The 15,201-nt window shown below is 33.3% G+C and overlaps 1 protein-coding gene across 2 annotated transcripts in view; it reads right to left on the reverse strand.

Moving 5' to 3' along the window:
• Positions 1 to 14,705, reverse strand: part of LOC139491302 (uncharacterized) — a 34,768-nt gene extending 20,063 nt beyond the window's left edge. For both annotated transcript variants that reach the window (XM_071278920.1, XM_071278919.1), the window contains exons 1-2: positions 14,578 to 14,705; positions 3,695 to 4,091 (exon numbers count right to left, since the gene is read on the reverse strand). In XM_071278920.1, the coding sequence (XP_071135021.1) occupies positions 3,695 to 3,914 (220 nt within the window). In that variant the 5' untranslated portion in view covers positions 3,915 to 4,091; positions 14,578 to 14,705. The remainder of the gene's footprint in view (positions 1 to 3,694; positions 4,092 to 14,577) is intronic.
• Positions 14,706 to 15,201: the final 496 nt, after the last annotated feature.

Consider the following 15,201-nt stretch of genomic DNA (forward strand, 5'->3'; position numbering starts at 1 on the left):
GCATTTAGAGCAAATCTGACATGGATAGAATTGTTAAACAGGTGAAGATCTATCTGCCCTGAAATTTTCAGATGAATCGGATAACCCGTTGTTGGGTTGCTGCCCCTGAATTAGTAATTTTAAGGAGATTTTGCTGTTTTTGTTATTATCTTGAATATTATTATAGATAGAGATAAACAGTAAACAGCAATAATGTTCAGCAAAGTAAGATTTACAAATAAGTTTTCATGACTGAAATGATCAGTTGACCCCTTTAGGAGTTATTGCCCTTTATAGTCCATTTTTAACCATTTTTCGTAAATCTTAGTAATATTTTACAAAAATCTTCTCCTCTGAAACTACTGGGCCAAATTAAACCAAACTTGGCCACAATCATCATTGGGGTATCTAGTTTAAAAAATGTGTCCGGTGACCCGGCCAAGCATCCAAGATGGCCGCCATGGCTAAAAATAGAACATAGGGGTAAAATGCAGTTTTTGGCTTATAACTCAAAACCCAAAGCATTTAGAGTAAATCTGACATCGGGTAAGATTGTTTATCAGTTCAAGATCTATCTGCCCTGAATTTTTCAGATGAATCGGACAACCCGTTGTTGGGTTGCTGGCCCTGAATTAGTAATTTTAAGGAAATTTTGCTCTTTTTGGTTATTATCTTGAATATTATTATAGATAGAGATAAACTATAAATAGCAATAATGTTCACCAAAGTAAGATTTACAAATAAGTCAACATGACTGAAATGGTCAGTTGACCCCTTTAGGAGTTATTGCCCTTTATAGTTAATTTTTAACCATTTTTCGTAAATCTTAGTAATCTTTTACAAAAATCTTCTCCTCTGAAACTACTTGGCCAAATTAATCCAAACTTGGCCACAATCATCTTTTGGGTTAGTAATTTGAAAAATGTGTCCGGTGACCCGGCCATCCAACCAAGATGGCCGCCATGGCTAAAAATAGAAAATGGGGTAAATGCAGTTTTTGGCTTATAACTCAAAACCCAAAGCATTTAGAGCAAATCTGACATGGGGTAAAATTGTTTATCAGGTCAACATTTATCTGCTCTGAAGTTTTTAGATGAATCGGACAAACCGTTGTTGGATTGCTGACCCTGAATTGTTAGTTTTAAGGAAATTTTGCTGTTTTTGGTCATTATCTTGAATATCATTATTGATAGAGATAAACTGTAAACAACAATAATGTTCAGCAAAGTAAGATTTACAAATAAGTCAACATGACCGAAATGGTCAATTGACACCCTTAGGAGTTATTGTTCTTTATAGTCAATTTTTAACAATTTTCATAAAATTTGTAAATTTTTACTAACATTTTCCACTGAAACTAATGGGCCAAGTTCATTATAGATAGAGATAATTTTAAGCAGCAAGAATGTTCAGTAAAGTAAGATGTACAAACACGTCACCATCACCAAAACACAATTTTGTCATGAATCCATCTGCTTCCTTTAATATTCACATAGACCAAGGTGAGCGACACAGGCTCTTTAGAGCCTCTAGTTATGTATTGGGGTACTTTTTTGTGTGTTCGATGATTAAGACTGTAAAGTATACCTACAAGTTAAGTCTTTCAGTGACGATAGAGTCAAAGATAAGAAAACAAAATGACTCCTTTATCACAGGGGCATACACACAAAAATTAATATTTATTTACAGGCACAAAAAAAAAAAAAAAATTCTTCTCTTAAATATCCCCTAAAAATAGGAACACATTATTTGTTTGCCTTTTTGCAATGTGTATTTAAACAATCAATCAATTACTCCCTCGGGTCCACTTCATCAGTTCATACATAATCAATCATTGGTGATTTATCTTTGACACTTTGATGCCATAAAGTCAATATAATTTAAGTCACAATGTTTTACGAAGCATTGCCCCTAATGACACAAAATCAACTGGGGCAGTTAATACATAACATGGAAATTAGAGTGTCGTGGATCGGGTAGAATTCAAAAAAAGGTCACAAAATTGTTTTTAAAAATAGTGCTCTTAAACCCAGAAGATTTAGGTACAATCTAAGGTAGCAATGCACAGTAAGAGAAAAATCTTAAAAATTGACAATCATAATGTTAACCATCCTCTTGTTCTTGCTTTCTAATGAATAAGGCTTAAATGTTTGTGTTATGTATGTTCATGATTATATATATGGTCATATCATCTTACATAGAAGTTGAAATGGTGAAAAATAATCTCTTTTTGGTGAAACCATAGCAACAATCTGCATTGATTTGATACAAAATATTGCAAAAATGGGGGAGTGAAAATGTTACCCAAAATTAGTCCCAAAGTAGATTTGCAATACATTAAAGTGATACTCTTTCTTAAACCATTGAAACATATCGATCTATAGATCAAATAAAAACTGTATGCATTTCACCTCATTTTTCCATAAAACTGTATTGAAAAATTTGAGGCTCAAATATCTTTTGAAAACACTTCAGTTATTTATGGATCTATGGGCGGTACAGATGTGAAACCACGGGCTCTCAAACAGAAAAGATACAGGAATCTCATATACAGTAGTTGTCGTTTGTTTATGTAATTTATACGTGTTTCTCGTTTCTCGTTTTTTATGTAGATAAAACCGTTGGTTTTCCCGTTTGAATGGTTTTACACTAGTAATTTTGGGGCTCTTTATAGCTTTAAGTTCGGTGTGAGCCAATGCTGCGTGTTGATGGCCCAACATTGACCTATACTGTTTTACTTTTATAAATTTTTATTTCGATGGAGAGTTGTGTCATTGGCACTCACACCACATCTTTCTATATCTACTTATAACATGCAAAAAAAAATCCCGATGTTTGAATAAACCCACTTTAAAGGCTATACTATTTTTAAACAATCAAAAAATCAATTTTATTGCACAATAACTATCATGTAGAATAGTGGTAGAACTAAACAATTCACGGTGGCCAAAACAACCCATCTCCTAACTGTATATTGCTACCTAAAGGAAAAAGGTTTTTTAAATTATAATTTAGGTTGCAAAACTGAAAACAAAATAACATTGAGAAAGGAAATAGGAAATGCGTCAAAGAGACTACAACCCGACGATAGAGCAGAAACAGCCGAAGCCCAATAATGAGTCTTCTACACAGCATAAAAATCGCGCACGCAGAGGCGTACTTCAGCTGCCATCGAAACAAAATGTGTACTAGTTCAGAGATAATGGACGCCATACTAGTCGCAAAATATATGAATTATGAACTAAAATAAAAAATCAATCAAGAATAACAAAGGCCAGCGGCTCCTGACTTTGGAAAGGCGCAAGGAATGCAGCATGTTTAAACATATTTTGTGAGATCTCAACCCTCAACCTATACCTCTATCCAATGTAGAAAAACCAACAAGCAGCAATACGCACCATAAAACTCAGTTTAAAAGAAGTCCGAGTCCGATGTGAAATAGGTAACAAAAGAAACTATAGTAACAAAATGACAATTATACATACATTAACAAACGACTAATAGCATGCCAGCTCCAGATATACCATTAACCTGATTGAAAGATTGTGTCTTCTTTAAATGAGTATAAAGACAATACCATCTGTGGATGGTTTAGTATTATACAATCATGAAATATGAGATGAAAATATTACACAACTATTTTTGTTATATGGTCTCACACTGTCTCTAGACATGTGCCTTCTGATGTAAGCGTAGCTAGGTTAATGCTACTTACCGGGGCGTCTTGGGAACAGCAAGTTCCACTGCGACTGGTTAATAACTCTCTTCTTCTGAAGGTCTCTAAGTTTATTGTACTCTTTCGTTATTGTGGCATTCAAGCATGATGGAGCAAATTCCTGATCGAACAAGGCTCGTGTTGCACGAGGAGATATTCCCGTCAGTAGCAAGCTCATCCTGACATAGTTTTCCTCCTCTTGAGTAAGTCTAGTTGCCATGATGTGCGGCTATAATAATCAAGCTGATTATCTTCTTTTGTACAGAGTTCTGTCTTTATTTCTTTAGACAAAATGCATCACAGCTATTCATGCATATTTGGATCTTTTCTTCATGTTTTGTTCATAACTGCGCTTTTCACGATTTTCCTGAGGTCTGTTTCTTAACTTTGAGAATATCTGAAAATATTGTTTTAAAAGTCAACCATTTATAAACAAAAGAACAAAGTCCTCAATGTTGCACATTTGGTTGTTTTTTTTTTTTTTTTTTGTTCTTTAATATCTATTTTGAATTATCGTAAAATATTTGATCAGCACTTAATTTTGAAATTGTCAAAGAAATTTCTGTTATCAATATCTAATATTAATTTGATAAAAATCTGGCGAAACATGTATAGTGTTAGCATTTACAATGCACATTTTTTTTTATATAGAAGAGGGTTGAAAGATATCAAAAGGACAGTCAAACTCAAACTGATAACGCCATGGCTAGAAAGGACAAATCATTAAAATAACAGAACAACAAGGCACAACATAGAAAACTAAAGTTTAACATCAATTCTCTGTAATAATAGACCAAATATTAAAAATTTTGGCCAGATTATTTTTTTTCGATTACTTTTTTTTAAGTTGAAATGGTCCAAACTAACAGTCAAATTAAAAAAAAAATCAATAAAAAAAATCTGTATAGTCTGGTTGTCATGGAAACAACATGACAGCATATGTATATAGTAGTATAGCAAGGAGAAATGGCTAACATCGTATTTTAAACATTTGACTTTTCTACTCTTTACACAAGTATTCCACATTCCAAACTAAAAGACAAATTGAAAGAGTTGGTATTACTTTGCTTCATAAAAAAGAATGGCCAACGTAGATACAAGTATCTTGTCTTAGGGAGGGACAAATCATACTTTGTAAAGAATCACTCTGATTCAAACAAAAAATTCTCTGAAACCGATATTATCAAGATGCTTGATTTCTTGATTGACAACATATTTGTAACGTTCGGAGGACGTGTTTTTCAACAGACTGTCTGCATCCCAATGGGAACAAACTGTGCCCCTCTACTTGCCGACTTGTTTCTTTATTATTATGAGGCTGACTTCATGTAGGAACTTATTAGGAAGAAAGATAAGAAGTTAGCAATATCCTTTAACTCTACTTTCCGCTATATAAATGACGTGCTTTCACTAATCAATTCAAAATTTGGTGACTATGTGGAACGCATCTATCCCATCGAATTGGAGATAAAGGATACTACAGATACAGTTAAGTCGGCTTCATATCTTGACTTACATCTAGAAATTGACAATGAGGGTCGGTTGAAAACAAAACTTTACGACAAAAGAGATGATTTCAGCTTTCCAATTGTGAACTTTCCATTTCTAAGTAGCAACATTCCAGCAGCACCTGCATACGGGGTATATATCTCCCAATTGATACGATATTCCCGTGCTTGCATTTCCTATCATGATTTTCTTGATAGAGGGTTACTACTCACAAGGAAGCTATTAAACCAAGAGTTCCAAATGGTGAAGTTGAAATCACAATTCGTAAATTTTACGGACGCCATCACGAGTTGGTTGACCGTTATGGAATAACCGTTTCACAAATGATATCGGATATGTTCCTTACGTCGTAACTACAATCCCCTTCCCTTTCATGAATGTGACCTACCGAATTAGACTATTTACCGGATTTGTAATCACATAAGCAACACGACGGGTGCCACATGTGGAGCAGGATCTGCTTACCCTTCCGGAGCACCTGAGATCACCCCAAGTTTTTGGTGGGGTTCGTGTTGTTTATTCTTTAGTTTTCTATGTTATGTAATGTGTACTATTGTTTTTCTGTTTGTCTTTTTCATTTTTAGCCATGTCGTTGTCAGTTTGTTTTAGATTTATGAGTTTGACTGTCCCTTTGGTATCTTTCGTCCCTCTTTTATGGTAAAAAACGAGATAAAGCATAACATTTTTTGTTATTTTCATGGGTATAAAAGAACAATTCAATCATTTAAACTGCTAACTGACAAATTTTTTGGAATAAAAACAGTTTTTTGGTACAAAAGGGGTCCACCTAACACAAAAATCGGCATGATTTTTCCCGATTTTTGTCATTTTTTACATCTGATTTTATCGAAAACGCAGAAATCCTCACATAAAGGACTATAAAATATAAAATTATGGATGTTTTGTCAACAAAATGCTGCAAAAAAATTCTTGGGTAAATGTTGCAGAAAGTTGCCAAAAGAGAAATACTAGTCATTGTAATTTACCCTGAAATTCCCCTTTTTTTATGTTCTATTTGTAAATAAATATTTTTCTTATGAATATTTTCATGATAAAATAGTCCTTTCTTATGAAAAAAACTATTTTTAGATGTATTGAGGGTAAATATATCATATAACATATTCCAGCAATTGAAAATTCCATGCTCAAACTAATTTGGATGTAATTTCGAAAAATGAGTTATTTCTCCTTTTTGAAAATCTTCGTCCGTCGTCGTTAACTTTTACAAAATCTTCTCCTCTGAAACTACTTGGCCAAACTAAACCAAACTTGGCAATAATCATCATTGGGGTATCTAGTTTAAAAATGTGTCCGGTAACCCGGCCAACCAACCAAGATGGCCGCCATGGCGAAAAATAGAACATAGGGGTAAAATGCAGTTTTTGGCTCATAACACAAAGACCAAAGCATTTAGAGCAAATCTGACATGGGGGTAAAATTGTTTATCAGGTCAAGATCTATCTGCCCTGAAATTTTCAGATGAATCAGACAACCCGATGTTGGGTTGCTGCCCCTTAATTCGTAATTTTAAAGTACTTTTGCTGTTTTTGGTTATTATCTTGAATATTATTATAGATAGAGATAAACTGTAAACAGCAATAATGTACAGCAAGGTAAGACCTAAAACAAGTCAAAATGACCAAAATGGTCAATTGAACCCCTAAGGAGTTATTGTCCTTTATAGTCAATTTTTAACAATTTTCATAAAATTTGTAAATTTTTGCTAACATTTTCCACTGAAACTACTGGGCCAAGTTCATTATAGATAGAGATAATTGTAAGCAGTAAGACTGTTTAGTAAAGTAAGATGTACAAACACATCACCATCGATTTATATGTATACTTTATTATGTTTTGGCCTCTTGTACACGTTTGTGTCTGAGGAAATAAAATATTTTGTCTTGTCTTGCCACCACCAAAACACAATTTTGTCATGAATCAATCTGCTTCCTTTGTTTAATATTCACATAGACCAAGGTGAGCGGCACAGGCTCTTTAGAAACTCTAGTTCGGAAACAATAGCATAGCATCACAACATAGAAAAAGTTATACTTATTAAAAGAGGGACGAAAGATACCAAAGGGACAGTCAAACTCATAAATCTAAAACAAACTGACAACGCCATGGGAAAATTAGCATCTGCCTAAAGTACACTTCATTCCAAAATTACGGTTTTTTAACAAATATGTAGTATTTTGTCCTCTAACGGTAACCTTTTCTTTAAATTGACTTGAAGAAAACAATTACCAAGTTATATGTTCAGTATAGATTCAAAAGAGTTTTTACTTAATTACTCAAAGTAAACCCTGTAAAATAAATTGATTCTCATAATCCCCAATTTTTAACATAAAACCCAAATTTTCCATAAATATAATGAACCTAGTGATGAACCCATTTTGTTTATCTCTTAATTTAAAGAAAATCATTTGTAGTATCCATCCCAAAATTCTTTGATTTTAGTGCCTCTCTATTTCTAAATTTTTTGTGCAAAAAAAAAAAAAAAAAAAATTATGTCACTACCCCCCCCCCTTCTTTTTTTAAGGTTTGCATTAAGGTTTTTTTATTGTCAACCATAGGTCAGTCAATTGAACAAACATATTCAACAAATACAAACATAAATCTAACATGTTAGTTGGTTTATATGGTGGAAATTGTCTGGTATGATAGCAAACATATAAAAAATTGACCTACATGAACAGTTTACACCCCTAATATGACCCAATTTGAATTATCCGCCATTGATTTCAAATATATTTACCCAGAGATATTTTTTCATTAATGATTAGCTAAATACCTAATCTTTAAGTGTAGTGAGTCATGTTTTGGCTATATTTCTGCAAAAAAAAATATTTTAGGGACCAAATTTGGTCGAATTTGACTCTTTTTGGTTAAGATCCACAGTACCTAAAATAGCTATTAGCTCTGACATTCTATACTGTATTTCACCGTATATGATTTACTTTAATAAATATATCTTTATAAAGCATATTATGTTGTTCATTTAATGGTAAACTATTAAAAGCTATCTGACATAATAATTGAGCTGTTCATAATTGAAATTTGGTCATTTTGAGGTAAATTTTTCCTTGGTTGCTAAGGAAAATTATGTTCCTTAGCAACCGGCAATAAGGACTGGGATGATTAAGATTTTAATCTGATTTTATGAATAATGCAACTAACTTCGATGTTAGAGGTAGTTTTTCTATCACATTATTTTTTTTATGTGGCCAGCTGTTGGTTGATGCATACAGAGAATTGATGTTAAGTAACACGAACCCCACAAAAAAAACTGGAAGTGATCTCAAGTGTTCCGGAAGGGTAAGCAGATCCTGCTCCACATTTGGAACCCATCGTGTTGCTCAAGGTATTTCAAATCCGGTATAAAATTTCTAAGGCACATAACACATTTGTAAAAAAGATTGACTGTCTCCGACATTGCTTATATGAACCTATAACATATTTTTTACAAAGATCTGGCAGGAACTGTACACACGATAGTGCTTACGAATAATTTTAATATTTCTAAAGGGGCAATAGTTATAAAAGGTACCAGGATTATAATTTAGTACGCCAGACGCGCGTTTTGTTTACATAAGACTCATCAGTGACGCTCATATCAAAATATTTATAAAGCTAAACAAGTACAAAGTTAAAGAGCATTGAGGATCAAAAATTCCAAAATGTTGTGCCAAATACGGGTAAGGGTAATCTATGCCTGGGATAAGAAAATCCATAGTTTTTCGAAAATTCAAAGTTTTGTAAACAGGAAATTTATTAAAATGACCACATTATAGATATTCATGTCAACACCAAAATGTTGTGCCATGTCAACACCGAAGTGTTGACTACTGGGCTGGTGATACCCTCGGGGAAGAAACGTCCACCAGCAGTGGCATCGACACAGTGGTGTAAATAGTTATCAAAGGTACAAGGATTAAAATTTAGTACGCCAAACGTGCGTTACGTCTACATAAGACTCATCAGTAACGCTCATATCAAAATATTCATAAAGCCAAACAAGTACAAAGTTGAAGAGCATTGAGGATCAAAAATTCCAAAATGTTGTGCCAAATACGGCTAAGGTAATCTATTCCTGGGATAAAAAATCCTTAGTTTTTCGAAAAATTCTAAGTTTTGTTAACAGGAAATTTACAAAAATGACCATATTATTGATATTCACGTCAAAACCGAACTGTTGACTACTGGGCTGGTGATACCATCGGGGACGAAACGTCTACCAGCAGTGGCATCGATCCAGTGTTGTAAATGGTTATCAAAGGTACCAGGATTATAATTTAGTACGCCAGACGCGCATTTCGTCTACATAAGACTCATCAGTGACGCTCATATCAAAATATTTATAAAGCCGTACAAGTACAAAGTTGAAGAGCATTGAGGATCAAAAATTCCAAAATGTTGTGCCAAATATGGCTAAGGTGATCTATGCCTGGGATAAGAAAATCCTTAGTTTTTCGAAAAAAATCAAAGTTTTGTAAACAGGAAATGCAAAACTCTTTACAATTTAAATGATTGAATTTACGAACTCTTCCATGATATGGAATATAAAAATCTATGATAAAAGATTAATAGAAACCGCAGTCTGGCAAGACTTGTACATGTAGGAGTGCTAACAAGACCAGACGGAAGGATGCATTAACAGATAGACAGAAGGACAGTCTGTTTAAAGTTTGTAATCAGAAATAAGTTGTAAAATACTAAATTTGAAATATTGCTATATTTCGCCATTGAGGTGAACAAACATGTGATTACACTAGAGGGAAGGCAATTTAGCAATCCAACTACTAATAATGCAAGATTCAATTATGAAGAAAAATATAGTTTTTCATCATGGCTATTCAGGAGACAACATTGTATTAATATGTACTCAAAGATTTGACAAATAGTTTGGATATTTCACTTACCAAAATCTTATTTTAGCGACTTATTACGAAACAACGACTGGAGACTTAAAGTCATTTGAAACTTCAACTTATAAAAAAAATGTATATGCTTTTTATAACTAAATAGCTAGTTTTAATTCTTCAACTAATGTACATGTACATATACTTGTTTTTAGGAAAATTCTTTAATTCGTCCAAATTAAAAAGAAAACTATATGTTTTCTGAATTGCTTGCTTGACAACATGATTTCCGTATGAGCGTCTGGAGCAAATGGCCATTTCCTCAGTTTTAGTTTGTTACCCCGATTTTGTCCATGGATTTATGAGTTTTGAACAGCGGTATACTACTGTTGCCTTTATTTATATTATAGTTTGTTTATGTGTGTGTTACATTTTAATGTTGTGCTTCTGTTGTGTCGTAGTTCTCCTCTTGTATTTAATGCGTTTGCCTAAGATTTAGTTTGTAAAACGGATTTGTGTTTTTTTCTTTATCAATTTATAAATTTCGAACAACGGTATACTACTGTTGCCTTTATATATGGTCATTATTATAAATTATAAATTAACTGTTTACATCCTTTTGATTTTTTTTATGAGTGATGACTTGTCCCCATATAACAATGTCTTTATATCATCCTTTTAATCTCTTAAGTAAAAGGAGCCCTAGAAAGTAATCTGAAGAAAAGGGGAGGTTGAAAGGGACATTTTATTTATGATTACAAGTATATTATTAGTTTTGATAAAATCTCATTTTACGTTAAAAATGTTCAATATCTCAATAAATACGTGATCATCATAATGTCTGGGTAAAATACAGAATTTAACAAAAAGCTGAATCCCCTATATAAGAAGACGAGGAGGAAAACACCTCCTTGTGCGGAAACTAAAGCTCATAAGAAATACAAACTGTGGGCGAGAGAAGATAAAGATTGCAGCTAGAGAAAAAGAAAGAATTTTCAGAAATTTGCAGATAAAACTTCCTCAAACAAAGCGTAATTAAAAAGGACCCATGTGAAAGAAATAGCTCCAACATCATGGGCCTTAACGAGCATACTATTAAGTTCTTATTTGGAAGAGTTGTACGTTAATTGAATAGTTTTACAGATCCAAGTTGAAATAGTTTTAGCATACAAATCTTGTTTTCCTTTATTAACAGGAATAAATAACCTGAAATTAGAGGAAGTGCAAAAAGACTCCGTGTTCACTGAAAATATATAAAAGTAAGACTCCGATTAATACAGAGTAATTTAGAGCTTGAATCATCAAGAAGGGCTGAAATTACTATCGGTTCTGAATCTCTGACTGGAACTTTATATTTGGTTTAAAAATATGGATCTATTATGAGATTGACAGATGACTTATCCCTATAAAAACGAAGGCAGTTGTAATCAGCAGTGAAAAATGCATGAATTTTACCTCCTTCTTCTACCAGAAGCCAAGAAAACAACACTTATACGATAATATCAATCTTTTCAGCAGGGTGAAAAGAATGTTTTTTTTACTTAAATTCAAGGACGGAATTAAAACTCTGTGTCTAGCGCGTTCAAGAGAGCAATTCATAACTAAAAGAAATATAAATTTATTATTACAAGTAAAATCGTCCTACAAATAGCTGATATATAGCCTTTAATTGTAGGAGATAAATCTTTCTCTTCAAAAAGGTGGATCAGAAAGTTTGCTAGTTGCTGCGCAGAAATTTGGAAAGGACCAAGGTCCTTCTAGCTACACCGACTACTGAAGATTGCAACTTTGCGTCAGAGACGATGTGAGTGGAATCTCTAACTGCTCGGGGACATATCTGGCTTTGCATTCAGAAAAACCTCTCTCCTTGAAGCTATCCCTGAGAAAAGCCAAGCGTACAGATGTACCTTCACTGGATTGGGATGAAAAATCTTGCTCTTAAACTATGACAGAAGGTTGTGTCGTACTGGTAGAACCAGTGGACCAGCACAATGCAGACGAAGATGATCATAAAACCTGGCTTGTTTAGGCTAAGCTTGATCATTAATAATGACCAACCCATGATCTGCTGAGATCTTTTAAAGAACTTCTGATAGAAATCTGAACGAAAAGAAGGCGTGAACAAACATTGCATCCCAATGAAGACTCATGCAGTCTACTGCGTAGGCTATCAGATCTGGTACAGCAGACATAAACACTTGAACTTTAATTATTGGGGCATGTTGTAAACAAGCCTAGTCTATATAAAGAGCCCCCCCCCCCACTGGGGTGTTATAGTCTAAAATGCTGATTGGAAGTTCCCAGTCTGTGATAATTTGGGTAAAAGAGGGACGAAAGATACCAGAGGGACAGTCAAACGCATAAATCGAAAATAAGTACTAGTAAGTGTCAGCTAAGACATGACGAATTACAATCTGTAGATGAAGTCGATTGCTAAAAAGAAGATTTTCACTGGCTAAAAGGAACAGTTCGTAAAAATGAGTCCCTCCATAGTTTCTTAAATAGTCCAACTATTTAGTTTTGTTCGATACCACAACCACAATTTGTTCTGCAGTTGGGACTGAAAATAAGTCAGTGCGAGAAAAACTTCCTCAATTTCTAATATATATTGATGCTATATACAGTTGAAAAGGTTTCAGAATTGCCTAATTCATGAGAGACATTCAAGAGAAGATAATCTGTATTGAACCAAATACTAGTAGACTGAAAGAGACGTATATATAAGCTTGCTCTCATTTCGAATCTTTTTTGCAATTTGAACATAAAATTAAAAATAAGACTACATTTGAATTAAAGTTATCTTCCTTTGTCCACTTGTGTATAGTTGTAAATAATATAGGCACTGGCTACGGGTGGCACGGTAGTATTTGCATTCCAGAATTTAGGTAGCTCTTTTGTGTAACCTACCTAAGTCAATGTATTTGAACAGTGTGATTGTACAAAAAATACAGTATCAACTGAACACACTTTCATAAACTGAGGGATGAATCAGGTGTAGAAAAATATGAAATAATTTTACACACAGATGAAAATGAATTTTTGAGAATTTTTAAAAATTGTGTATTCACTGCATGATAAACGACCTAAAAGCACTAGTGGCCTTAGGTTTTTAAAAATAGCAAAAAAAGTAAACGTTCATGATATGTGACACATTCAAATTCATTTCTGAATAGTAAAATGAAAGTACTTCAGATAACTGTGAATGTAGTTTTTTTTGCAGTGGTAGAAAGTGGTGAAAATTCTAAATAGGCTATCATTATCCCTTATGGGCCAGCAAATACTACCGTGCTACCTACGGTACATGCAAATGTAACAATAGTAAAAAATGTATTGTTACATTGGAGACTAATTGCTGGAATACAAAGTTGAGTAAGGAACCGATTAATTATGAATGTAATAATAATTATTGAGGCTACGGTTACATTGCATTATTGTTACATGAAAAACAGCAATGTAGGCTAGATTTAATAAACTTAAATCTATAGTTTTGCTTAATTCTTTCATATCTACTAAATAATACTTGTAATAATGATAAATAATAATTATTATTATTCAACAAATGGTGTTTTAAATAGTTTTTTGCGTATTAATGGTGTTTGATGTTCTTAAAGACACTACTTCAGTTTCGTAGTGCCAAAGGCGGAAATATAGTTCAAGGGTTTCTTGTTGAGAACTTGAGATGAGAATAGTGTTTAAGTATTTAACTGCACATCTACTCTTATTAATTTCATTATACTTTGAACAATGGATGAGATATGTACGGATGGATAATTTAGTCTTAGATGCCTGATTTTTTTTATGTTGTTAGTGGCTTTGAACTAGCTGTAAGATAACTGCGAGTACTCTCAGATCTGTTCCTATTGTCTTTTTGTTGTCGGGATGTACAAGTACCCGGCCACGTCTACTTGTATTTTTGTCCATCTAATGACTTAAGCCTTTTTCAACTGATTTTTTTTAGTTTTTATGTTGTACTGTTATTCCGCTGTCCCAGGTTAGGGGAGGGTTGGGATCCCGCTAACATGTTTAACCCCGCCACATTATTTATGTATGTGCCTGTCCCAAGTCAGGAGCCTGTAATTCAGTGGTTGTCGTTTGTTTATGTGTTACATATTTATTTTCATTTTTTTATAAAAATAAGGCCGTTAGTTTTCTCGTATGAATTAATTTACCTTGTCATATCGAGGCCTTTTATAGCTGACTATGAGGTATGGGATTTGCTCATTGTTGAAGGCCGTACAGTGACCTATAATTGTTAATGTCGGTGACGATGGTAATGTCAGTATACAAATGGTCGAGTTTAGACGAATTACTGACATTACCATCGTCACCGACGATTTATATGAATGAATCTTTTTTGTTGTAGATATCTATGATGTAGAAGATAATTATTTTGACTACGACTATTTTACCTGGAAAAGTGAATGGGGTGGGTCAGTTGACATTTCGAGTAATTTTTTAACGAACTAAGTTATAAAAGTTTAAATTATTTTAAAAGTATTAAATGTAACTTACACTGTATATTACCACACGAAACAAGTTAGTCAATGATCGTCATTATTCTGTAGACACAAAACGACTTTCACTTTCGATGTCACAGTTTGTAAACTTTAGGTTATTTCCCTATACAGGTATCATATTCTGTTCAGGTATGTATCTCCGTTTTTATTTGGAGCACTCCACTTGTCGGATGAGCAATTTAAAAATATTTAGATGAGGGTTTGGATGGGGTTAAATGATTAGAGAATAATGCCCTTAAAAAATGAAGATTAGAGAATAACGGGCCAAAAAAATAAAGATTAGAGAAATGCATGGTCTAAAAATATAATGAATATTGAATAATTATAAAAGGAAACACTAAAAATTAAGTGTTTACAGAATTTTCCCTTCTTAAAATTTAAAGAAAATTATCAAAATTATCATTGTAAAAATATAAAAGTGAAAACACACTTGGTAAACTTTTTTTGGTTTCGTGATAACAGACTATAGGATTCAGTCAATGTTAAAACTTGTTTCCGATACTTCTACTCGGATTTCGGATCTTTCGGTTCATACCTCTACTCGGGTTATTTCGAATGTTACCGTTTATCTTTGAAGATGTCAGAGGTCATAGCAGACGAAATTGATGAAAATTCTGTT

This window comes from Mytilus edulis, chromosome 10 (genome assembly GCF_963676685.1).
Source record: "Mytilus edulis chromosome 10, xbMytEdul2.2, whole genome shotgun sequence".
Taxonomy (NCBI): domain Eukaryota; kingdom Metazoa; phylum Mollusca; class Bivalvia; order Mytilida; family Mytilidae; genus Mytilus; species Mytilus edulis.